The sequence below is a fragment of the Panthera onca genome, chromosome F1 (genome assembly GCF_046562875.1).
Source record: "Panthera onca isolate mPanOnc1 chromosome F1, mPanOnc1 haplotype 2, whole genome shotgun sequence".
Taxonomy (NCBI): Eukaryota; Metazoa; Chordata; class Mammalia; order Carnivora; family Felidae; genus Panthera; species Panthera onca.
In genome coordinates, this window is record NC_138355.1 from 12814803 (window position 1) to 12842053 (window position 27251).

The 27251-nt window shown below is 40.4% G+C and overlaps 1 protein-coding gene across 1 annotated transcript in view; it reads left to right on the top strand.

Moving 5' to 3' along the window:
• Positions 1 to 10582, top strand: part of MAEL (maelstrom spermatogenic transposon silencer) — a 39031-nt gene extending 28449 nt beyond the window's left edge. The window contains exons 9-12 of the mRNA XM_078440742.2: positions 3690 to 3752; positions 4753 to 4885; positions 9280 to 9355; positions 10123 to 10582. Coding sequence (XP_078296868.1) covers positions 3690 to 3752; positions 4753 to 4885; positions 9280 to 9355; positions 10123 to 10319 — 469 coding nt within the window. The 3' untranslated portion in view covers positions 10320 to 10582. The remainder of the gene's footprint in view (positions 1 to 3689; positions 3753 to 4752; positions 4886 to 9279; positions 9356 to 10122) is intronic.
• Positions 10583 to 27251: the final 16669 nt, after the last annotated feature.

The following is a 27251-nucleotide window of genomic DNA, read 5'->3' on the forward strand; positions in this document are numbered from 1 at the left end:
TTTGTCTTTCTCTGACTTTTATTTCGCTTAGCATAATACCCTCTAGTTCAAGGGCACCTGTGTGGCTCAGCCGGTTGAGCGTCCAACTTCGGCTCAGGCCATGATCTCACTGTTCATGGGTTCAAGCCCCGCATCTGGCTCTGTGCCGACAACTCGGAGCCTGGAGTCTGCTTCGGATTCTGTGTCTCCCTCTCTCTCTTCCAACCCTGCCCGCACTCTGTCTCTCTCAAAAATAAATAAACATTATAAAAATGTAAAAAAATACCCTCTAGTTTCATCCATGTTGTCCCAAATGGCTATCAAAAGGAATGAAATCTTGCTAAGTAATATTCCATTGTATACATACCACATCTTCTTTATCCATTCATCCATCGATGGACATTTGGGCTCTTTCCATACTTTGGCTATTGTTGATAGTGCTGCTATAAACATCCGGGTGCATGTGCCCTTAAGAGGTGAGCTTTTTATTTTGACATCATTTTAGAGTCATTTTTTCTTAGCCCAATTTTTTCAATTTTATTTTTTATTTTTTAAAATTTACATCCAAATTAGTTAGCATATAGTGCAACAATGATTTCATGAATAGATTCCTTAGTGCCTTAGTGCCCCTTTAGCCCATCCCCCCACCCACAACCCCTCCGGTAACCCTCAGTTTGGTCTCCATATTTATGAGTCTCTTCTGTTTTGTCCCCTTCCCTGTTTTTATATGATTTTTGTTTCCCTTCCCTTATGTTCATCTTTTTTGTCTCTTCAAGTCCTCATATGAGTGAAGTCATATGATTTTTGTCTTTCTCTGACTAATTTCACTTCGCATAATACCCTCCAGTTCCATCCACGTAGTTGCAAATGGCAAGATTTCATTCTTTTTGATTGCCGAGTAATACTCCATTGTATATATATATACCACATCTTCTTTATCCATTCACCCATCGACGGACATTTGGGTTCTTTCCATACTTTGGCTATTGTTGATAGTGCTGCTATAAACATGGGGGTGCATGTGTCCCTTTGAAACATCACACCTGTATCCCATGGATAAATGCCCAGTAGTGCAATTGGTGGGTCGTAGTGTAGATCTATTTTTAGCTTTTTGAGGAACCTTCATACTGTCTTCCAGAGTGGCTGCACCAGCTTGAATTCCCAAATTTTATTATTTTTTAATGTTTATTTTTGAGAGAGAGTGTGAGTGGAGAAGGGGCAGAGAGAGGGGGAGACAGAGGATCCCAAGCGGGGCTCCCCGCTGCCAGGAGCTAGCCCAAGAACTCACAAACCGAACTGTGAGATCATGACCTGAGCTGAAGTTGGAAGCTTAACCAACTGAGCCACCCAGGCGCCCTGAGTTTTTTATTTTTAACAAATATTTAGGTGGCTCTCATATATAAGGCCGAAGACTAGGGAAACACAGGAAAGAGTAACATGATTGTCCTTGCCTACAATGTCTCCTGTCTGACGAGCAATAAAGCGAAGTAAAGACAATGGAGTTGTATATGGTAATTTCTTATCACTTTTAAAAGTGTTTCCAAAGATAATGATACATCAGGGAGAAATCACTTCAGTGTGAGGGTTAAAAATAACGTGAAATACTTGATGGGGTAAATGTTGTATTTGGTTCTCCTGGAAAGATGAATAGAATTTCTATGAGCAGAGATTTGGGTTGAAGGGAGGACCTTCCAAGAGAAGAAAATGACCTGAACAGTGACTCAAAGGAATGAAGCAGAGACTGTTTAAGAGAAACTAGTGAGTCAGTTTGACTAGCATATAGAGCCTCTATAGCAGCCTAGTTCTGAGCAGGGTGTAAAGACTGGGTTATCCTTGGAAAAGAGGAGGAATCTTAATCCTGAAAGAGGAGGAAAGGACATCATTGAGACCTTTTGAGACAGGAAAAGAGGATTGTCAAGGCCTTCATGCTACACGTCATTGGAGTGAATGAGATTGTGTTGGAACTCAGGAGTAAGGTTGCAGATTTACTCAAAAGACTGACTCCCTTGTGACCTTATGACTTTGGAGTGGAATTTCATAAATAAAAGAAACCCATCTAAGAGGTGTTCAAACTGGGGCTAGATTTGAGGCTGCAAAGTGAGTATTAATAGCTTAACAAAGTGGACAAAGCAGTTCTGATATTTGACAGAGTGAATCCTCCTTTACTAGAAAATACAGTCATTCTTAGGGGGGGTTGGTGGGATGATTTTGAGGAAGAGAATCCAGAAGAAAAAAATGAAAGAAAAATACCGTATGATTTCACTCATATGTGGAATTTAAGAAACAAAACAAATGATCATGGGAGGAAAAAAGACAAACCAAGAAAGAGTCTCTTAACTATAGAGAACACCAGAAGAGAATGGGGTGGAGAATGGCTTAAATAGGTGATGGGGATTAAGGAGTGCATTATGATGAGCGGTGATATATGGACGTGTTTAATCACTAAATTGTACACCTGAAACTAATATTATACTGTGTGTTAACTGGAATTCAAATTTTAAAAAGTATAAGTAAAAACATCAAAACAGTATCATTCTTAACAGTGTAACTATTAGATTTGGAGGCATTTTCCCCTGGGATCAGATTCCTATAGGTTTGTTCTTGGGTTCTTTGTTTTTAATCTTGGAATACATTGCTGGTTTTTCAATTGCTTTTATTTCAGATACGATCTACATGGAAATGTGTATAGGAGGTACTAAATTTGGGAGTTTAAGTTCCAGAAAAGGAGCAAAACTAACTGGAAATTTAAACATTACTTGATTCTGTGTGTCTGTGTAAGAACTTAGGCTGTTTCAACCTAAGCCTTCATTTTAGACCTAAGAGTTTTATGAATCCTATTTATTGAATCACTTTAGAATAGCAGTGGGAAATTCTTAATTTTGTATTTAGTCTTCCATTCAGTTAAGTAACTCCAATTAAGTGCAGATAACTGACTTTTTACACTTAGTGTTTAGCATGTTTTTAGTAATTTTTAAGTGATTCTTGGTAGGTTCAGGCAAGCTTTTAATTACTCAAGTAGTAAGTACTCTTCTGAGTCTCAGTAAACTGTGCCTAGTGGAAAGATACGGGTTTATAGTGGCTGTCGTTGTAAAAATATGCTGTTCATCACTTTCTGTCCACTATTATCTCCTGAGGTCCTCACTCAAACATCACCTTCTCAGTGGTACCTCTCCCGGCTGCCTTACCTAAAATGTCCCCTGTCTGCAACATTTCATATCATCTTTTTCATCTTTATTTGTTTCCTCCTTAGAACTTGTCTTGATCTGATTTATTGTGTATTATGCCTACATCTTTTTTGATCTGTCTTTCCTACTAGAAAGTAAGCTTTGTGTGATTAAGAGTTTCTGTGTTTCATTCAGTACTGTATCCCCAGTGCCAAGAACAATATCTGGTAAATAGTATGCACTTAGTAAACGGTTGTCAAATATGGTAACCGTGGTCACTAATGTGTCTCTGTAACACTCATTTTATTCCAAGGTAGAGTTTACCGGTTATGTGTAGTTTATGAATTTGCATCAGAGGAGATACATTAAAAAAAAAATTTTCTAAAAAAATCTCTTTTTTGTTTGTTAAATGTTAAATCTTTGAGTAAGGATGTTAGTTTTTCTTAAATGATTTTAACTAAGTAAGTTAGAAGTCTGGCACATAAAAACCCTTAAACAGTGCTCCTGCTGTTAAGGATATTAAAGTCCTTTTTCTTTTTTGTACAGGTGCAAGTGGCATGAAGAAAACGATATTCTCTTCTGTGCTTTAGCTGTTTGCAAGAAAATTGCGTAAGTTGGAGAAAGGAATTTCTTCCTAATGCTGTATTCTGCATTGAATTCTTAGCCATTTTGCTCGCTGTTGCTTTCACCAATGGGGTTAAACACTGTTCACTTCTATTTCCATAATTCTCTTTTTAAAAAAATGGTTGGGTTTCGTGTGTGTGTGTGTGTGTGTGTGTGTGTGTGTGTGTTTTCATGTTAACTGTTACTATTCTGCACGTGTGACACTTGTTTGGGAGAGTTAACCACCTGAGCGATTTGGGTGAACCTTCAGAAGCATTTATTGAAAATTTTCATTATAGGAGAGTGAAGTTCCCTACCATCATTAACAACAGCACCTCCTTGTTAAGGTGCTCAAAAAAGACCCTTTTCTTCTCATTTTTAAAAGTGTCTCAAAAGAGAGCGAGAGTGAGCAGGGGTGGGGCAGAGAGAGAAAGGGAGAATCTCAAGCAGGCTCCAGGTGGTCAGCACAGAGCCCGGTGTGGGGGCTTGAACTCACGAACTGTGAGATCAGGACCTGAGCCAAAATCAAGAGTCGGATGCTTAGCCAGCTGAGCCACCCAGACAGCCTGCTTCTCATTCTGTAGTGAAAACACCTGGAGCCTCAGCTCTCTGGGTGCTCTGGTGGTCCCTTTACATGGCTGGTGGCATTGGTTTTGAGGATAGGTAAGTGTTTTTAAAGTTGTAGCCTAATTTCTGTTGCTGCCCTCTCTTTGCCTTAAACATTTGAGAATTCTAGTAATCTTTACTCCCATCCATGTTTCCTTATAATGAACCTGAAATTTTATCTGGTAATCAGTGGAGTATTGCTTACTAGTAATGACCAGTTTATTGTATGTATTGCTACCCATTCCCATTTCTTCTCTGAATCTCTAAATTCCTGCCCCCCCCCAATTTAGAATGGTATATCTTACATGCTTTTTCTTTATATTAGAAATTTTAAAAATCTGAATGCTTTTAGAATGAATTAGATCAGATTCTGATAATGAGCTTTTATTTCCTTTTAAAGGTACTGCATCAGTAATTCTCTGGCCACTCTCTTTGGAATCCAGCTTACAGAAACTCATGTACCACTTCAAGATTATGAGGCCAGCAACAGTGTGACACCCAAAATGGTTGTATTGGATGCAGGGCGTTACCAGGTAAGGAGCTGACTTTTAGGAGCTCCTGGTCTCTTTGTGCTACTCCATGTGGTCCTGGCCAACAACAGCTAAAGATCGGGACTTTGGTTCTCTTTTTCGTAAAACATTTTTTAAAACTCCTTTGTGGAATGTCAGACGCTTCTTAATCCAATTGGACCCAGTTGCATAAATCTTTTTTCTTCTGTATTGTCCTACTATGTTTAACAGAGTTTTAGGAAAATCAAAATTAGTAGTGGACTAGTCTATACAAATCATATCCAAAGTTCATTCCAAAAATTAAGTGTCTAAATGTAGATAATATAAATATTTAATGTCCATCAACTGATGAATGGATAAAGAAATTGTGGTTTATATACACAATGGAGTACTACGTGGCAATGAGAAAGAATGAAATATGGCCTTTTGTAGCAACGTGGATGGAACTGGAGAGTGTGATGCTAAGTGAAATAAGCCGTACAGAGAAAGACAGATACCATATGGTTTCACTCTTATGTGGATCCTGAGAAACGTAACAGAAACCCATTGGGGGAGGGGAAGGAAAAAAAAAAAAAAAAAAAAAGGTTAGAGTGGGAGAGAGCCAAAGCATAAGAGACTGTTAAAAACTGAGAACAAACTGAGGGTTGATGGGGGGTGGGAGGGAGGGGAGGGTGGGTGATGGGTATTGAGGAGGGCACCTTTTGGGATGAGCACTGGGTGTTGTATGGAAACCAATTTGACAGTAAATTTCATATATTAAAAAAAATAAATAAAAAAAATAAAAATAAAATAAAATAAATATTTAAAATATTTACTTCAAAAATATATAAGACCTGATTTAGGATTTGATTAAAAGCTGTCTAATTTCCCTACCACCTTTCTTCCTTCCTTGCAATTTATTTACTAGTAGTCCTCTATATAGTCCTAATAACATAGCAGTTAAGAGTATAGACTGTGGAGTTAGAATTCCTGAATTGCATTTCAGGCCTGCTACATGCAGTCTGTGTGTCTTTAGGCAAGTAATTTGAATTCTCTGTGCTGATTCCTTATCTGTGAAACAAGAATAATAATAAAGGCTAGTAGTTGCAGGATTAAATGCAACTGTGTATGAAAGTGCCAAGAACTCTGCCTATAGGAACATAGTACATAATAAATGTTATTGTCACTTGAAAATAGTTCGTAAAACAGTGAAAAGGGAACCCCCAAAATAGAATGAACTATTGTTACAGTCAAGGATTAGGATCTCACAAGTATTAATTATACTTAGCGAAAGAAGCAGTCCCAAAATATTATATGACATTCTTTAAAAGACAAAACCATAATGATAAAGAACATATCCAGAGTTCCCAGGGGCTTGGGCTGCCTGTAAGGGGACAGCACAAGGGAAGTTTTTGAGGTGATAGAATGGCTCTGTACCCTGACTGCAGTAGTGGTTTCACAGATCTCTTCATGTGGTAAAATTTGTAGAGGTGTACCCCCCAAAACAAGTCCATCTTAGTGTATGATAATTTAAAAAAGAGAGGGTGCCTAAATGGCTCAGTGGGTTAAGCGTCTGACTCTTGATTTTGGCTCAGCTCTTGATCTCACAGGTTCGTGAGATAAAGCCCCGCTTCAGGCTCTGCACTGACAGTGCGGAGCCTGCTTGGGACTCTCTGTTTCTCTCTGCCCCTCCATCACTCGTGCATGTGTGCACACTTCCTTGCTCTCTCTCAAAATAAATGCGCATTTTAAAAAATAAAACCGAGGATATCCCAGAGGTCTCTGTATATTCTTCAAGCAAGACTTTTCTTTCTCCTGTTAACTCTCAACCCAGTGATTTATCATCCAGTACCTATTTTGTGTCCTTCCGGGGACATTAGGCAATGTTTGCAGGCGTTCTTGGTTGTCCCAGCGGGAGAAGGGGTGCTACTGGCATCAAGTGGGTAGAGGCCAGACGTCCTACGATGCACAGGACAGCCTCCCACAGCAAATGTCAGTAACGCCCAGGTTGAGAAACCTTGCCTTCTTATCCCGTCATCACCGTGGTGAGACTGCCAGAATTAATCTCTGTATCTTCCCCTTCATTTTTTACATCACTCACTACAGAAACTCAGGATACCTAAATTCTCCCTCATCTCCCAGACGCTTCTTGTTTGGCTGACTGTGTTTCCCGGCCCCACCCAACTCCTGGAAAACTTTTCCGTGGGTCTCTCAACCTTAGTTATCAGCAAAATCTCAAATATCTTCAATCTTTTCTTGGGAAGATCTGTTTATCTTCCGTCTTCTAACTAAAATTTGGCTATCCTCTAAAGATACTGCTTCCCTATTAATCCTATCAAATCGTACCCTCGTGAGGCACCTGGGTGGCTCAGTCAGTTAAGCGTCTGACTTTGGTTCAGGTCATGGCCTCACAGTTCGTGAGTTCGAGCCCTGTGTCAGGCTCTGTGCTGACAGCTCAGAGCCTGGGGCCTTCTTCGGATTCTGTGTCTCCCTCTCTTTCTGCCCCTCCCCAGCTTGTGCTTGCTTGCTCTCTCTCTCTCTCAAAAATAAACACTAAAAAAATTTTTTTTTAAATGGTGTCACCTTTTTTTCCCCTCATTTATCATGGGCTTAGATTTGAGATAGTTTTCCTTGTTTACCATTGTCTCTTATAGGCCTGTTCCTATCTTCTCCCTAAAATCCTTAGACTTTGGATCTCCTGCCATAAAGGCTCTAGCGCCTGATAACCACATCGTGGAGTCAGTAGGCCCCTGAGTGGCATGTCCTCATTCCTAGAGCAACACTGAGCCATGTTATCAGACAGGATTCCTGCCAGAATTCTTGAGGTCAGCTTCCACATAGATAATCCAAGTGCCTGACCCTCTCAGTTCTTTGACTTCCCTTTCTCCGGCGGTCCTGTTTCCCACTATCCTGTCCTAGACCTGGTGGTACCACTGGCACATACGCAGTGCTACAGCCTCTCCTGAACCTCCCTCACCCCTGCCCTTGACCTCCTTCCTTCCCAGCTTAGATCTCTGGATCTGTTTCCACTCACTTGCAACTTCAACTTCATTGACCCTCCCTTTTTTTTTTTTTTTTTTATCATACTTGATTGATAAACACTACCTTGACTGAATCTAACTCTTCCCTATTCTATTCCTATACTCCTGAAGCTAAATGAGACTGAAAAGAAACTGCCATACTGACTGATCTAATCACTACCAACTTCAAGTGAGCCCTTAGTGTTACCTGTCGGTTGTCCATTTCTCCCCCTCTCCTAGAGCTTTTTCTCACCCCCTTTCTTTTTTTTGCTTTTTATTTTTTTTTAATGTTTATTTTTGAGAGAGAGAGGATGAGCGGGGGAGGAGCAGAGAGAGAGGAAGACACACAATTCAAAGCAGGCTCCAGGCTCCGAGCTGTCAGCACAGAGCCCGATGCGGGGCTCGAACCCACGAGCTGTGAGACCATGACCTGAGCCGAATCGGACGTTTAACTGACTGAGCCCCCCAGGCGCACCTTTCTCCCCTTCTTTCACTTCAGACTTCAACCGCCTCATCCCTCATTCATCCTTGTTTGAGCTGATGCCCTTGCCTCCTACTTCCCTGAGAAAATAGAAGCAATCAGAAGAGGTTTTTACACAGTCCTACCACTGCATCTGCCATGTACTCTTTGACTCCTGTTTTAATGCATGAATTGTCTGTGTTCCTGCTTAAGACCAATCCTTCCATTTATGTTTTAGATCTTATCCTCTTACCTGCTCAAAGAGGTGGCTCCAATAACTTACTTCTCTTTCCCGCATCATCAGGGTCTCTCTCTGTTCTGAATCACCAGGAAACATGCTATAGTCTGTTTTTAAAATTAATGTTTATTTATTTTGAGGGCAAGCGAGCATGAGCAGGGGAGGGGCAGAGAGAGAAGGAAGGAGAGAATCCCAGGCAGAGCCCCACATGGGAGCTGAAATCAAGAGCCAGACACTTACCTGGACTGAGCCACCCAGGTGCCCTGTAATCTCATCTTTAAAAATAAAAACCCGGGGCGCCTGGGTGGCTTGTCGGTTAAGCGTCCGACTTCAGCTCAGGTCATGATCTCACGGTCCGTGAGTTCGAGCCCCGCGTCGGGCTCTGTGCTGACAGCTCGGAGCCTGGAGCCTGTTTCGGATTCTGTGTCTCCCTCTCTCTCTGACCCTCCCCTGTTCATGCTCTGTCTCTCTCTGTCTCAAAAATAAATAAACGTTAAAAAAAAAAAAAAAATTAAGAAAAATAAAAACCCTCTCTTGACCCCGTAATTCCCCTCCAGACACTACCCTCTGTTCCTTTTACAGCAGTCTCTTCAAAAGTTGATCAGACATTGTAAAAGTGGGTGTTTGTATTTTATAAACAGTAATTTGAAATTGAAGTAGGTGATCCAATAATTGATAAGAAAACAATTTTTTCCCTTGTATTTTTCTTTGTTACTTATAGAAGCTAAGAGTTGAGAGTCCAGGATTTTCTCATTTCAACGCTTCTAATCAGGAACAAAGGTCACACACACCCACTGGTAAGCATCTTCTAAGAATGTACCTCAAGAAGTATTGGGCCTAAAGCTTATTCAGATTCTAGGGTATGGTACTTATTAAACAGATGCTCTAAATTAGTTTTAGGTTGGGGCGCCTGGGTGGCTCAGTCGGTTGAGCATCCGACTTCGGCTCAGGTCATGATCTCACAGTCTGTGAGTTCGAGCCCCACATCGGGCTCTGTGCTGATGGCTCAGAGCCTGAGCCTGTTTCCGATTCTGTGTCTCCCTCTCTCTCTCTCTGCCCCTTCCCTGCTCATGTTCTGTCTCTCTCTGTCTCAAAAATAAATAAAAACATTAAGAAAAAAAAATTAGTTTTAGATTATGAGGATCTTATTGAATTGGGAATTTTATTTGATATTACCACCTTAAACAATTTCAATATGTATATTTTTGTATCACTTTAATTTAGTCTTCTGATTTTTGTTCAAGGCATTTAAAATAAAGCCTTTTATTACTGTAGCAGCTGTAGTTTTGTAGTTCTGTGATGTCTTTGGGCAGATAGGAAAATTTTAAAGCTAGTGACATGAAATTTCAAGTGGTGCCTGAAGAACTTCAATTAAGGTTTCTGGGGCTAAAAGCAGAAAGAAATATTCTTGTTCAGGCTTCTGCCTTTATTCTGAGAATCTGTTTTCCTTTACTAAGAATCTCTGTCCTATTCATGAAAGGCCTAAAATAGGATAAGAGTTAATCGAGGCATCTCTAATTAATAAAACGATAAAATTGCTACATTTCTTTTCTTGTATTTCCAGTATCCTTAGGTGACTGTCCATCTGGGGTGAAAATTTCTGGCCAAAACAGCAGTGTTCGGGGAAGAGGGATTACGCGCTTACTAGAGAGCATCTCCAATTCCTCCAGCAATATCCACAAATTCTCCAACTGTGAGACATCACTCTCACCTTACATGTCCCAGAAAGATGGATACAAATCTTTCTCTTCCTTATCTTAATGATGGTACTTTTTTCAATTTCTGGAAAAATTACAAGCCCAACTTCCCTTCTGACTAGTCATGTTAAACAGATCACATCAATGATAAATGTCACTACTGTAAAAACTACTTAATTTGTAAGGAAATTCTGTTTCATAGATTAAAAATAATTGTGGTTGGAGAAGATCTTGGCATTTTTGCTTTTATTTTTTTCTTAGGGCTTGTTCTGCTTCCTGACTGTATGGTGTGAACGCCATTAAAGTTTGAGTCCTTTACAAACAAAACTGGCATTTCAGAGTTGTGCTTTTTGGGAATGTTTTGATAATCTTTTCCTCTACAATAAAGGTACTGAATATCTGTTATAAAATTTTTTCAAATAGTGTTAATCTGTTTCTTCCCATTATGAGATGTGGAACCTTATTTAAGTACCTACTTTATGGACATATCTGTTATCTATCATCTTGGGAAATCCTTATAACCATTTTGAGAAAGGAGATTACCTCCATTTTACACACACACACACACACACACACACACACACACACACACACACAGGACTCAGAGATCCAGGTCACATTCAGGAGTAACTGTAACTGACTCCAAGGACTGTTTCTCCTATACGGCATTGTCTTCTACTTCCTTTTCATCTATTTTTGATACCAGATCTTTTAACAAGAAAAAACTCATACAGTGTAAGTTTATATTGCGTTTTCTACTAGAAGATTTTTTAAAAAAATCTTACATCCAAGCTTTGAAAACCTATCTTTCTTCAAAATCAACATGACAGTAATTGGGTTGGCTGGGGAGATGAAGGGAAGGCCTAAAATTATAATTCCGATCCGTGGCTTTAGGTGCCCAAGTCCTGTTCTATGCCGTCTGAATTTAATCTTGTATTAATTATTCAACTTATATTTTAAAAATTTTGTAGCTTGTGCTGCACTTTTGTAGTATACATGTCAGATAAACCAAAACAAGAAGTTCCAGAAATTTAGGTTAGAAGAATGGCTGATCTTTCTCTTCAGAAACCCCCCAAATCTCATTAGTAAAATTCAAACTCCTGTCTCCCACTTCTTTTCAAAATTCTCTTGAAAGCAAATTTGAGGTATTAACTACCCTTCGGGAAGACTTGAGGAGTGATTGGGATAATCAAAGTTATCCTGGTTGAAAGTGATTTTTGCTCCATTTTCAGTAACATTTTCTTTGTGTTATCTGACAATATTTAGAGCTTTTAACTGTTGCTGTTTGAGTTCATCCCTGAGTTTTTCCTCAGTTGCTCATTTTGAGGTGCCCGTATTTCTGTACGAGATGTTCAGTGAGCGTTAGAATGAATAATTTCCAGTAACATCTCCCATTCCATAGGTTGCCTTTCAGTTTTGCTGTGCAGACAGAAGCTTTTTATTTGGACGAAATCCCAATTTTTGCTTTTGTTTCCCTGCCTCAAAAAGTTGCCATGGCTGGTGTTAGAGAAAGTACTGCCTGTGCTCTCTTCTGGGATTTTAATGGTTTCCTGTCTTACGTTTAGGTCTTTAATCCATTTTGAATTTCTTTTTGTGTATGGTGTAAGAAAGTGGACCAGTTTGTTTCTTTTGCATGATTGCTGTCCAGTTTTCCCAACACCATTTTTTGAAGAGACCATCTTTCCTTTGGATATTCTTTCCTGCTTTGTCGAAGATTCATTGACCATGTACTTGTGGGTTCATTTCTGGGTTTTCTGTTCCACTGATTTCTGTGTCTACTTTCGTGCCAGTTCCATGCTGTCTTGATCACTACAGTTTTGTGTTATAACTTGAAATCGGGAATTATAATACACCTCCAGCTTAGCTGCACTTTTATTTTTCAAGGTTACTTTGGCTATTTGGGGTCTTGTGGTTCCAAAATGTATAAATAACTTAAAACTCAACACCCAAAAAAGCAATCCAGTTAAAAAATGGGCCGAAGACATGAACAGATATTTTCCAAAGACCAACAGATGGCCAACAGGCACATGAAAAGATGCTCAGCATCACTCATCATGAGGAAAATACAAATCAAAACCACAATGAAATAGCACCTCATACCTGTCAGAATGGCTAAAATTGACACAAGAAACCACAGGTTTGTGACCATGTGAAGAAAGGGGAACCCTCTTACACGGTGGGAATGCAAACTGATGCAGCCACTCTGGAGAACAATATGGAAGTTCCTCAAAAAAGCTAAAAATAGAACTACCCTATAATCCAGCAATTGCACTGCTAGGTATTTACCCAAAGGATACAAAAAGATAGATTGAAAGGGATACATGCATCCCGATGTTTACAGATAGCATTGTCAACAATAGCCAAATTCTCAAAAGAGCCCAAATGTTCATCAACTGATGATTGGATAAAGATGTGTGTGTGTGTGTGTGTGTGTGTGTGTGTGTGTGTGTGTGTGTGTGTACATACATACAATGGAATATTACTCAGCCATAAAAAGAATGAAATCTTGCCATTTGCAATGACGTGGATGGAGCTAGAGAGTGTTATGCTAAGTGAAATAAGAGAATGACAGATCCCATATGATTTTACTCGTGTGGAATTTAAGAAACAAGCGATCGTGGGAAAGAGACAGAGAAACAACTATATAAAGAACAAAGTAATGGTGACCGGAGGGGCGGGGCAGGGGGAGATGGATTAAATAGATGATGGGGATTAAGGAGCTCACCTGTTGTGATGAGCACCAGGTGGTGTATGTAAATGTTGTGTCAGTAAATTGTATACTTGAAGTTTAAAAAAAAAAATTACCATTGCAGATAGTGGAGAAGGAATGCCAGAATTCCAAATCCACATCAAACAGTAAAGTTCTCCATGAGGAAAGGAGCCCATCTTTCTTGTGGAATCCATTCCCATTCCTTTCCTCAAAAGTAAATGATTAATTTCATTTATTCAGGTGAACATGTTCTGAGGGTCTGCTGAATGCTGGGTAGAAAATACCAAGGTGAATAAGTTGTTTCCCCTGTCTTCAAGGAATGTCATTTCATGGGTGTAATGAAGGATTACTGTATTCCTAAAAGTGCTTAGCGTCACGTGGGTGACTCAGTCGTTTAAGCGTCCAACTTTGGGTCAGGTCATGATCTCACGGTTCGTGGGTTTGAGCCCCGAGACGGGCTCTGTGCTGACAGCTCAGGGCCTGGAGCCTGCTTCGGATTCTGTGTCTCCCTCTCTCTCTCTGCCCTTCCCCCGCTCACACTCTGTCTCTCTCCTTCAAAAATAAATAAACCTTAAAAAAAAGTGCTTACGTACATAGATCAACTAATAGAATTGAGAATCCAGAAATAAACTATGGTCATTTGGTTTGACATTTGTGCCAAGACCATTCAATGAGGGAAATAATAATAGTCTTTCTACAAACGGTGCTGGGACAACTGGATACCCACATTCAAAAGAATGAATTTGGGCTCTACCATTTACAAAAATTAGCTCAAAATGGATGAAAAACTTAAATATAAGAGCTAAAATTGTACAACTCTTAGAAGAAAACATAAGGGTAAATCCTGACCTTAGATGAGACATTGGTTAATAGGACAGCAAATGTAAAAGCAACAAAAGAAAAAATAAATTGGACTTCATCAACATTAAGTCCAGTAAAAGTGTTCTTGTGCATCAAAAGACACCGTCAAAGTCAATAAAAACAGCCGCAGAATGGATGAAAATATTTGGAGATCATTTTATCTGATAAAGGTCTAGTATCCAGAATTTATAAATAACTCTTAAAACAGCAATACAAGACAACCTAATTAAAAACCGGGTGTGTTTGGGCAGCTGGGTGGCTCAGTTGGTTGAGCGTCTGACTTCGGCTCAGGTCATGATCCCACAGCTCTGTGAGTTCAAGCCCCACATTGGGCTCTGTGCTGACGGCTCAGAGCCTGGAGCCTGCTTTGGATTCTGTGTCTCCCTCTCTCTGCCCCTAACCCACTGGCATTCTGTCTCTGTCTCTCTCAAAAATAAATAAACATTAAAAAATAAAAATAAAAACCGGGTGTGGTATCCTTTAAGTTCTTTTGCCCATTGAAAAAAAATTTTTTTAACATTTATTTTTGAGAGACAGAGCGTGAGCAGCGGCGGGTCAGAGAGAGAGGGAGACACAGAATCCGAAGCAGGCTCTAGGCTCCGAGCTGTCAGCACTGAGCCTGAAACGGGGCTCAAACTCGCTAACCGTGAGATCATGACCTGAGCTGAAGTCGGACGCTCAACCGACTGAGCCACCCTGGTGCCCCTCTTTTGCCCATTTTTTAATTGGGTGGTTCATTTTCTTATTAAGTTTTAAGAGTTTTTTATACAACTTGGATAACTGTATTACATGTATCTTTTGCAAATAGTTTTTCCTCTGTGGTTTTTCATTTTCTTTGTATTGTTTTTTGCAGAACAGAATTTTTCATTTGAATGAAGCCCAGTTTATCATTGATTTCTTTCATGGATTGTGCCTATAATGTTATATCTGAAAAGTCATTTCCATATTCAAGGTCATCTTAGATTTTCTTCTTTGTTATCTTCTAGGAGTTTTATATTTTTGTGTTTTCTTTCTCTTTTTTTTAACGTTTACTTATTTTTGAAACAGAGAGAGAGCATGAACGGGGGAGGGTCAGAGAGGGAGACACAGAATCCGAAACAGGCTCCAGGCTCTGAGCTGTCAGCACAGAGCCTGACGTGGGGCTCGAACTCACAGACCGGGAGATCATGACGTGAGCCGAAGTCGGACGCTCAACCGACTGAGACACCCAGGCACCCCAGTTCTAAAAATATAATTTAAAAGACTCCATACATTTGGAAGTCATAGTGGAATCCAAAAACTTCTTTGTAGCTAAATGATAGTAATGATAGTAAAATAAATGATAGTAACTAATGTTATGATTCTGGATAGAATTAAACAATAATATAAATTCTACATATTACATTAGGATACTGAGTGAGAGAAAATATGGCTTTAAATACACTAAGAAAAGAAGGGCTGAAAATTAAGCAACTAAATACCCAACTTAAGAAATTAGAAAATGAACAATAAACCCATGAAAAGTAGGGGAAAATGACTCAACCTCAATGAAATAGAAAGCAAAGATACAGTAGTAAGGTTCAACATAGTCCTACGTGGCTCTTTGAAAAGACTATTGAAATAGATAAAAAACTGATGAGATGAACCATTCCAAAAAGAAAGAAGGCACAAACAATGTTAGGAATGTAAAAAAGGACATGAATCCAGGCCAGCAGAGGCCAAAGAGATGGACTAATACTATGAACATTTCGAACCAATAAATTTGAAAACTCAGGTGAACTGGAAACAAATTCCTAGAAAAATATAATTCCCTAGAAGTGCCTTAAGGCAGAGAAAGCCTACACCGTATACATATGTCTGTGTCCAAGCTGGGTTTATTCAGGAGAACAAAAGTGATTTAGCATTAGAAAATCCATAAATGTCATTTATTACATTAATAGATTCAAGGGAGAAAAGCATGTTATTATTAGAATAGATGGAGAAAGAAGCATTTGACAAAATTCAACACCTATTCATGGTAAAAATTCCAAACTAGAAATAGGATTGGAGCTTCCTTAGCCTGATGAAAAGCAACTACAAAAATTCTACAGCAAATATTCTTAGTGGGGAAGCTTTAAAAGCATCTCCTTTCAAACCAGGATTAAGACAAAATGCCCTTTGTTACTGCCTGTGTTCAACATTGTACTGGAGTTTCTAGCAAGTACAGTATAAAAAGGAAAATAAAATTTGGAAAGGAGTAAATTGTCATGCACAGATATGGTTGTCTACATAAAAGTTCAAAAGATCTGTAGATAATGGGCAGAAATAGTAAGTTTGGCTGGCTAATGATCAGTATAAAAAGTCAAATACATTTCTACACATCAGCAACCGATAGTTTGGAAAAAAAGTTTTAAAAAGAAAAGACAGCACTTATAATAGCAAATACACACACACACACACACACACACACACACACACACACATACACGACTACACATTAGTGAAAAACATTAATAAAGACCTACACAGAAATTTATTTAATATCGAGTCTTTCTATAGATAGGTTTTCTCTTTACAGATGGTTTTCTAACTATAGAAAGAATATCATAAAGATTTCAATTCTCCCTGGACTCATCTGTAGATTGAACGCAATTTTAGTTAAAATCCTTACCTTGTTTTTATGGGACTTAGTAAGTGAATTCTGGAAAGAATAGAGGCAAAGAAAAAGCCAGGACACCCCTGTAGAGGAATAACGTGAATCTTCAGATCCACGGTTTCTTCAGTTTATTTCAAAGATTATTGTAATTATAATTAAGATTGTGAATTCTGCAGTATGAGATATTGCGGTAAGGATAGACAAATTAACAAATGCAACAGAGTCAAAGACTGTGCCTTCATGGAACTGATATAGGACAGAAGTGACATTTCAGACCAATGGGACTATTTAGAAAATTGTCCACTTAGAAATTGTCTATTTAGAGAAATTGATAAATGCAAAAATAAAAAACAAAAACAAAAACAAAAAAACCCCTGAAATTAGACCCCTTCCCTACCTTATTCAAAAAAGTCCTTTTACTTGGCCTAAGGATTTAAATATGAAAAGAAATTGGAAATTTTAGAAGATGTATAAGGTCCTAAGGATTGAGGTCATAAGGATTTTTGGAACACATAATACAGAAAGAGTTCACTATAAAAACTATTGATACGTGTGGGCTACTTTAATGAACTTGTGCTCGTTAAAACAAAAACAAAACTACAGAGATTATGCGAAGACAAGCCACAGGCGGGAAATTAGAAACACAGAGTCAGGATAGTGGCTGCCTCTGGGGAATGAAAGTGAAAAAGGCAGAGGAATATATGTGTCAAATATTACACTGAAAGGGATAATACAGAGCAAATTTTAATAGAAGTTTTTGGTGACTCGGGCAATAAACAGTGAAATAAAGAGCTTCCTTCTCTCGAGTAACAATATCTTAATCTTTAAGACGGTTTCTGCTAGTTGATATGGAAAGGGCTAGAGTTAATGAGTCACCTGGAACTTTAGAAAATAAAGGCAGGGGCGCCTGGGTGGCTCAGTCAGTCAGCGCCCGACTTCGGCTCAGGTCATGATCTCACGGTTGGTGAGTTTGAGCCCTGCGTCGGGCTCTGTGCTGACAGCTCAGAGCCTGGAGCCTGCTTCGGATTCTGTGTCTCCCTCTCTCTCTGCCCCTCCCCAACTTGTGTTCTGTCTCTCTATGTCTCTCAAAAAATAAATATATGTAAAAAAAAAAACTTTTTTTTTTTTTTTTAAAGAAAATACAGGCAGAGGTGCTCTGAGTGGTACATCTGTAAATTAGGTGTCTGCATCAGCTGCTTGCTGAGCTGAGACTTTGTGTCTTTCCTTGGCTTTAAGAAGAAAAACTGAAACTTTTTGCCAGCCCCAGTTGGATGCCACCTTGGGAATTGATTCACCCACCACATCACAGTTGGAGGAATCTAAAAAGTCCATTTCTCCATTTGAGATGACAGGCAAGGATGGCAATTTAAATAAATTTGGCTTCCCAGGAGCTGAGAGGCAAATCTGCCAGCAGAGTCCAAAGAGCATCTACCCTTTTTACTAGAATTTGCTAAAAATAACATACATTTTCTGTCTCCCACTGGCACACAATGGTGTTAAGTACAATTACTTTACCACCAGGACAGGTGAGAAAGGAGCTTGGTGAGTGTTTAAAAAGCCTTTAACTAGTAACATCAGACCCTTAACTTAAAAAAAAATTTTTTTTAAAATGTTTATTTTTGAGAGAGAGGGAGAGACAGAGTATGAGCAGGGGAGGGGCAGGGAGAGAGGGAGACACAGAATCCAAAGCAGGCTCCAGGCTCTGAGCTGTCAGCATAGAGCCCGATGCGGGGCTCGAACCCACGAGCTGTGAGATCATGACCTGAGCTGAAGGGGCAGCTCAACCGACTGAGCCACCCCAGGCGCCCCTCTCAGACCCTTGACTTTTACCACATGCTATCCGTGCCCTTGTGGAATTCTTCAACTTTTCAGGCACCTGCTTTTAGCTGGAAAAAAAAAAAATTGTTGGGGGCTAAAGTGCTGCTGAACATGACCTGAACTTAGACATCAAGTATACTCATTCCAGGGCATTTGGGTATATTTAAATAAAATATAAGCACACTCCCGCTAAATTTCCACCAGCCCCGTCTTTCTAGCCAGGCCAGAACATGATTTCATCTCTGCCTCTCTCAGGACACCTAACATTTTTCATCTTGTAGTAAAGCGGGGTCTCCCCAACTTGAGGACAAAAAGACATTCTTTTTATATTACTACAATTATTCGGAACAGGTACCTTACGCACAAATTCAAAAGACACGAAGGGTATGCATGAGTGTCTATGTGTGACATGTATAAGACCATTCACTGTGTTCCCCATATTGCCGGTTTCTTGGCTATCCTTCAACATCCTTCAACATGTGCTATTCTATCGAACCACACCAAACACGTATACATTCATAGGTTCTTTTTCCTCTCTCTCGGGAAAACAAAAAAAAAAAATAGAAATGGTAGCATCCTGTTCTGCCCCCTGTTTTGTTTTTCTACTCGATGAATCTTGGAGCCCATTCCACATCCTTCTATAGAATTTCCTTCCGCTTTTTAGCAGGTGCTTGTACTTACCTGTATGTGTAGCAACACACCCCTGCATGGGTATCGTATATGCCTCATATCCTTAATGGATTCTTATCTTTTGCTGTTACAACAGCTGCCGCGAATATCCTTGTTCGTGTGTAATTTTGCACGTGCGTGAGTCCACAAGGGTGCCTGTTTCCCCGCACTCTCACCACAGGGTATGTTATCAAAACTTGGATTTTTGCCGGCGTGATAGCAACGTGGTAATGCCATATCATCTGAATCCCATTCCTCTTCTTATGAGTGAGGCTGAGGATATTTACGTGCTTGATAGCAATTTATATTTCCGTTCTTTTTAACTACGCATTCCTGTTCTTTGTCCACTATGTTATTGAATTGTTTTGAACCTTGATTTTTAGAAGCCCTTTATGACAGGAGTTGCAAATATTTTAGCCCATCTTGTTGCGTATCTATTATCTTGATTAGTTGTGGTTTTTGCCAGGCTGAAATTTTTATTTTTATGTTGATCAGATTTATCAACCTTTTACGTTTTGGGGCTTTTTATTACATTTATCAATGCCTTCCACACATTGAGATAAAAATGCATGTAGTGTGTACATCCTTGTCCCTCAGACTTCTAGAATTTCATTGTTTTATATTTTAATTTTTGATCCATCTATATTGTATCCTGGTGACAGTGTGAAATGGATCCAGATTGCATTTTTTTCTAGATGCGATCTAGACATACATTTTTCTCTAGATGCAATCTAGACATACATTTTTCTCTAGATGCGATCTAGACATACATTTTTCTCTAGATGCGATCTAGACATACATTTTTCTCTAGATGCGATCTAGACATACATTTTTCTCTAGATGCGATCTAGACATACATTTTTCTCTAGATGCGATCTAGACATACATTTTTCTCTAGATGCGATCTAGACATACATTTTTCTCTAGATGCGATCTAGACATACATTTTTCTCTAGATGCGATCTAGACATACATTTTTCTCTAGATGCGATCTAGACATACATTTTTCTCTAGATGCGATCTAGACATACATTTTTCTCTAGATGCGATCTAGACATACATTTTTCTCTAGATGCGATCTAGACATACATTTTTCTCTAGATGCGATCTAGACATACATTTTTCTCTAGATGCGATCTAGACATACATTTTCCCCGGGATAAACCGTTTCCCTGGATCCCTTATTAAATCCATGTTTCCACAGTGATTTCAAAATGCTGATTTTTCATTTAATAAATTCCTTTGCATATTTAGGTCTAATGCCTGACTTCTGTTCTATTCATGTGTTCATGCCCTGTTTTCCTTATCGCTTTACAACGAGTACCTGGTTGTTTATCTGTAAGATCCGGTATGGCAAAGGGACAATTTCATTCATTTAAAACCCAACCTCCAGGGGCGCCTGGGTGGCTCAGTCGGTTAAGCGTCCGACTTCGGCTCAGGTCATGATTTCATGGTCCATGAGTTCGAGCCCCACGTCGGTCTCTGTGCTGACAGCTCAGAGCCTGGAGCCTGTTTCAGATTCTGTGTCTCTCTCTCTCTGACCCTCCCCCATTCATGCTCTGTCTCTCTGTCTCAAAAATAAATAAAATCAAAAAAAAATAAAATAAAATAAAACCCAACCTCTAGCCTTCTGCAAGGTCAAATTTGTTTATTTCGTTCATCTAGTTACTCATTCAATTCCTACACCCATTTATTTACTATTCAAACATTTATTAAGCACCTTCTAACTACCTGACATTATGCCAGTGCAGGGGAGAAAAAGATGAACAGCAGTCTGTACTCTTAGAAAGCTCACAGAGGGGCGCCTGGGTGGCGCAGTCGGTTAAGCGTCCGACTTCAGCCAGGTCACGATCTCGCGGTCCGTGAGTTCGAGCCCCGCGTCAGGCTCTGGGCTGATGGCTCGGAGCCTGGAGCCTGTTTCCGATTCTGTGTCTCCCTCTCTCTCTGCCCCTCCCCCGTTCATGCTATGTCTCTCTCTGTCCCAAAAATAAATAAAAAAAAAAAAAAAAAAAGAAAGCTCACAGAGATCACGTGCCTTAGAAAGGGCACGTAGATATTACCCCGCCGACGTTCAACGAATGTCAAATATTGGTAGAGTTAGTGATCAAGAACATGGCCCCTGAGGCAGACAGTGTCCATTTAAATCTGGGCTTCACCACTCACTGGCTGTATGGCCTTGGGCAAATTATTTAACCTCTCTGTGCTTCTCATCTAACAGTGGGGATAATAACGCCTGCTCTGTAGGGTGGTTACGAGGATTAAGAGATTTAACGCACTCAGAATATTCGTGGCGCCAAGCAAATTCTAGGTAAGACAACCCGGCCCTGACCCCTACCTCCACAAGCCTCCAGGGATCTCTCAATGTCCTCTCCCCTGCCTCCTCATCTCTGGTTGACAGGAACCTTACCATAGCCCAAGACCCTACCGCTCCCTCACACCCAACAGGCAGTGGCTTCACCACCTTCTGTCTTGAGACTACTGAGACCAATCTCTTTGGGCCATTTTTTCTGTTTTTATCATCCATCCCGCCCCCTGCTCCCACACATCAGACTCAGGTCATCCTCTTTCCCCACACGGGAAACCCTCTGCAGCTCTGTACATTTCTTTTCTGGCCCAATCTCCCAGCCCTCCCCATTCATAACACTCTTCTACTGGGCCCTCCGGAGCTCAAGAGAGTTGTGGGCATACTCCAGCTCTTGTCAGACCATTCCCCTCCCCTTCTTGCGCCTCAGTCCTCTCCACTTCTGGCTGGTTCTCTCCCACCTTCCTCATACCCTTGGGCCTAGAGGTGAGACGGATGCCCCGCCCCCAGCTCCTCCTTTTCCATCACCTCTCCCTAAGAACTTCCAGGTTGGAGCGTCCTTTGGATAGATTGTCACCTACGGCTCCTTGCCGTTGTCCTCTACTCTGCCAGCACGCTTGCCCTCATTCTTCGACAACTTCAGCTCTGGGCTCACTGTCACACTCTCCAGGGCTACTTCTGCCATGGTTCTTGGACATCCCAGTCTCCGTGGAGACGATCTTTTCAATCCTCATGCCTCAGTTCTTTGACATCCTCTCAGTGCACTTGTCCTGCATCCCACCTCAATTACCCACCCCCTCCTCGTATCCTGGCCCTGCTAATTACCAGTAACACAACCCCAGAATCCGTCCCACTTCAAATTCTCCGCTCTACTCGCCACCTCAGTTTTTTAGCTCCTATCTCCCGATACCCAAGTTCAATAGTTCTTGTGTTGCACACGGGACCTACAACCTGTTGATTCAATCACCATTTCCCCCTTGTACCACACCGTCTTCACTTTGCTTTTTCCCATGTTAAAAGTCCACATCAAGTGTTATCATCCCTCCCTTGCATACATTCTCACCGCCTTTGCTTATCTTCTTTCTTCGCTTGGCATAATGCAGCCCCTTGCTAAACCCAGCTCTCTGCCTACTCTGTGTCAACACCTGCACATCTGACAGGAGCTGGCGAAAGGCACGCTGCCAGGCTGCCCCGTCTCGCTAAGTGTTTGAGCACCACCTCAAGGACACCCTTAATGCTGCTATGTTGCCCTGGTCGCTCACTCTCCCACTCTTCTGGATAGCTCTCTCGTACCTACCCTTCTTTCCTCAAAACTCCAACACCTCCTACCCCTTCCTCACTCCTAGCTTCATACTTTACTAAGAAAGAAGCAGTATTCAGAAGAGAACTTGTACGAGCTCCCACCATGACATATACCCAGCTGCTGGCGTCTGTCCTATGTCTGTGTCCTCTCCACCCCAGCCTGTAGAAGGGATGATCTGGTCACACTCAGGACAACACCACTCCTTCAATCTAAATCTCATCCCTCTCATCCAGCGCATTTCACGTGCAATTCTTTTTCCTCTGGCACCCTTCGTGTTTCCTTCCCTATTCGATCATTCCCATTACTCTATGAACTCAATATTGTGTCTCCCATTAAAAATAAAAACAAGCTCGGGGCGCCTGGGTGGTTCAGTCGGTTGAGTGTCTGCCTTCAGCTCAGGTCATGATTTCGTGGTTCGTGAGTTCGAGCCCCGCATCGGGCTCCGCGCTGACAGCTCAGAGCCTGGATCCTGTTCAGATTCTGTGTCTCTTCTCTCTCTGCCCCTCCCCGCTCGCTGGTGTGCTCTCTCTCTCTGTAAAAAGTAAAAAATAAATTAAAAAATTAAAAAAAAAAAGCTATCCTTGTACTTCTCTATATTGCTCCATTATTGGCTCTCTTAAAGCAAAACTTCTCAAAAAGAATGGTCTTTTCTTCTTTTTCTCTGCTCCTATTGTCTCCCGAACCCAATAAGGTATCTGTCCCTGTCATTTAGCTGTAATTGTTTCTGCCAAGGTCACCAGTGCCTTTCGTATTGTTCAGTTGAATGGTCAGTCTCAGTCCTCCTCTTAATGAACCTATCAGCAACATTTCTTAGACACAGCTGAAACAGGTTCTTCACTTGGTTTCCAGGACACCACATTCTCTTGGTTCCCTCCTGTCTGATTGTTCATCAGTCTTAGCTATGCTTTCTCCCTTCATCTAAATTTTACAGTTCCTCGGGGCTCAGCCTCCAGAAAGAATAAACCCCACTGACACTCTGATTTTGGACTTGTAGACTCCAGAATGTTGAGAGAATAAATTTCTGTTGGTTTAAGCTATCCAATTTGTAGTAATTTGTATGGCGGTCCTAAGGAATTAATACATACCTCAAGAAACTAAAAAAAACACACCAATCGGGGACACCTGGCCGACTCAGTCAGTAGAGCATGCAGCTCTTAATCTCAGGGTAGCGAGTTCAAGCCCCACATTGGGCGTGCATGGAGCCTACTTTTATTTATTTATTTATTTTAATCTTTATTTATTTTTGAGAGAGTGAGAGAGAGACAGAGTGAGAGCAGGGGAGGAACAGAGAGACAGGGAGACACAGAATCCGAAGCAGGTTCCAGGCTCTGAACTGTCAACACAGAGCCCAATGCGGGGCTCGAACCCACGAACTGTGAGATCATGACCTGGGCGGAAGTCGGACGCTTAACCGACTGAGCCACCCAGGCACCCCGGAGCCTACTTTTAAATCAATCAATCAATCAATAAATCAATACAGACCAATCAACCTCTAATGGCTTTCCATTTCAATTCATGTCACAGAGTCCTGTCTGTAGCTACCAAGACCCTGCACTACGTCTTCGACTTGGCTTCCTACCCTCGCCTTTGCTCACTCTCCTGCAGCCACACTAGTCTCCTTGCTGTTCTATTAGCACTCTCAGTGCCCTCTTGCCTCAGTGCCTGTGTGCTAGGTCCATCTGCCTGGAATGCTCTTCCCATAGATACCTATGCACCTCTCCCCTTACCTTCTTTACATGTTTTCTCAAATGGATAAATTCCTAGATAAACCACCAAAGCCTGAAACAGGAGGAAATAGAAAATTTGAAGAGACCAATAACCAGGAAAGAAATTATATCAGGAAACAAACAAGCAAAACCTCCCAAGAGACAAAAGTCCAGGACCAGAGGGCTCCACAGGCTAATCCTTCCAAACATTTAAAGACGAGGTAACACCTATTCTTCCCAAATCATCCCAAAAAATAGAAAAGGAAGGAAAACTTCCAAATTCATCCTATGAGGCCAGAATTATCCTGATACCAAAACCAGATGAAGACACCACTAAATAAGAAAACTACAGGCCAATATCCCTGATGAATATAGATCTTCATAGATTGAGGGAAAATCCCCAATAAAATACTAGCAAACCAAATCCAACGATACATTTAAAAAATCATTTACCACAATCAAGCAAGATTTATTCCCACGTTGCTAGAGTGGTTCAATATTCACAAATCAATCAATGTGATACATCACATCAATAAGAAAAGTTAAGGACTATATGATCATTTCAACTGACACAGAAAAAGCATTTGACAAAGTACAACATCCATTCACAATAAAACTCCTCAACAAAGTAGGTTTAGAGGGAGCATATAAACATAATAGAGGCCGTGTATGAAAAACCCACAGGTAACATCATCTTTAATGGGAAAAACAGAGAGCTTTTTCCCCCAAGGTCAGGAACAAGACAAGGATGTCCACTCTCACCACTTTTATTCAACATAGTATTGGAAGTCCTAGCCATAGCACTCAGACAACAAAAATAAATAAAAGGCATCATATCAGTAAGGAAAAAGTAAAACTTTCACTATTTGCAGATGACATGATACTATTAAAAGATTCCACCAAAAAAAAACCCTGCTAGGACTGATAAATGAATTAAGTAAAGTCACAGGATACAGAATTAAGGTCCAGAAATCTGTCGCATTTCTATACACCAATAATGAAGCGGCAGAAAGATAAATGATTACAATAATCCCATTTACAATTGCACCAAAAATAACTTAATAAAATAATCCCATTTACAATTGCACCAGGAAAAAAATCTGACCAAAGAGGTGAAAGACCTGCAGCCTGAGAACTATAAAACACTGAAGATGACACAAAGAAATAGAAAGACATTCCATGTTCATGGATTGGGAGAACAAATATTTTAAAATTTCTATACTACCCAAAGCCATCTACACATTTAATGCATCCCTATCAGAATACCAACAGCATTTTTCACAGAACTAGAATTAACAATCCTAAAATTTGTGTGGAACCAGAAAACATCCCAAATAGTCAAAGCAACCTTGAAAAAGGAAGGCAAAGCTGGACACCTCACAATTCCAAACTTAAAGTTATATTACAAAGCTGTAGTGATCAATACAGTATGGCACTGGCACAAAAATAGACACCTAGATCAATGGAACAGAATAGGAAACGCAGAAATCAATCCACAACTATATGATCAATTAACTTTCAACAAAGGAGGAAAGAACATCCAATGGGAAAAGGACAGTCTCTTCAACAGATGGTGTAGGGAAAATAGCAACATGCAAAAGAAAGAAATTGGACCACTTTCTGACACCATACACAAAAATACACTCAAAATGGATTAAAGACATAAATGTAAGACCTGAAATCATGAAAATCCTAGAAGAGAACACAGGCAGTAACCCCTTTGTCATCAGCCTTCGCAACTTTTTTCTAGATATGTCTCCTGAAGCAAGGGAAACAAAGGAAAAATAAACTATTGGGACTACATCAAAATGAAAGCAAAAATAAACTATTGGGATTACATCAAAAGAAAGAGCTTCTACATTAAAATAAATAGCAAAAGAAACATTCAACAAAACTAAAAGGCAACCTACTGAATGGGAGAAGACATTTGCAAACGACATTTCTGGCAGAGGCCTAGTATCCAAAATATATAAAGAATTGACTCAACATCCAAAATCCAAATAATCCAACTAAAAATGGACAGGAGACATGAACAGACATTTCTCCAGAGAAGACATCCAGATAGCCAACAGACACACGAAAAGACGTTCAACATCACTCATCATCAGGGAAATGCGTGTCAAAACCACGATGAGATATCACCTCGTACCTGTCAGAATGGCTAAAATCAACAAACAAGAAACGACAGGTGTTGGCAAGGATGTGGGGGAAAAGGAACATTCATGCACTGTTGGTGGGAATACAAGCGGGTACAGCCACTATGGCAGACAGTATGGAGGTTCCTCAAGAAGTTAAAAATAGAACTACCTATGATCCAGGAATTGCACTACTTACACTGGGTATCACCCAAACAATACAAAAGCACTCATTCAAAGAGACACATGCACCTTAATGTTTATAAAAGCATTACTTATAACAGCCAAGATATGGAAGCAGCCCAAGTGTCCATCGATTGATGAGTGGATTGATGAATGGATGTATATATGGAATGTTATTAATCCATAAAGAAGAACGAAATTTTGCCATTTGCAATGACATGGATGGAACTAGAGGGTATAATGCTAAGTGAAATAAGTCAGACAGAGGAAGGCAACTACCATATGATTTCATTCATGGGAAACTTAAGAAACAAAATAAATGAGCAAAAGGAAAAAAGAGAGAGAGAGACAAATCAAGAAACGGACTCTTATTTTAAAATTTTTTAAAAAATGTTTTATTTATTTTTGAGACAGGGAGAGACAGAGCATGAACAGGGGAGGGCCAGAGAGAGGGAGACACAGAATCTGAAACAGGCTCCAGGCTCTGAGCTGTCAGCACAGAGCCCAACACAGGGCTTGAACTCATGGACCGTGAGATCATGACCTGAGCCGAAGTCAGCTGCTTAACCAACTGAGCCACCCAGGCGCCCCAACAGACTCTTAATTATAGAGAACAGACAGTTACCAGAGGGGAGGTGGAGGGGGGGATGGGTTAAATAGGTGATGGGGATTACGGAGTGTGGCTGTCGCGATGA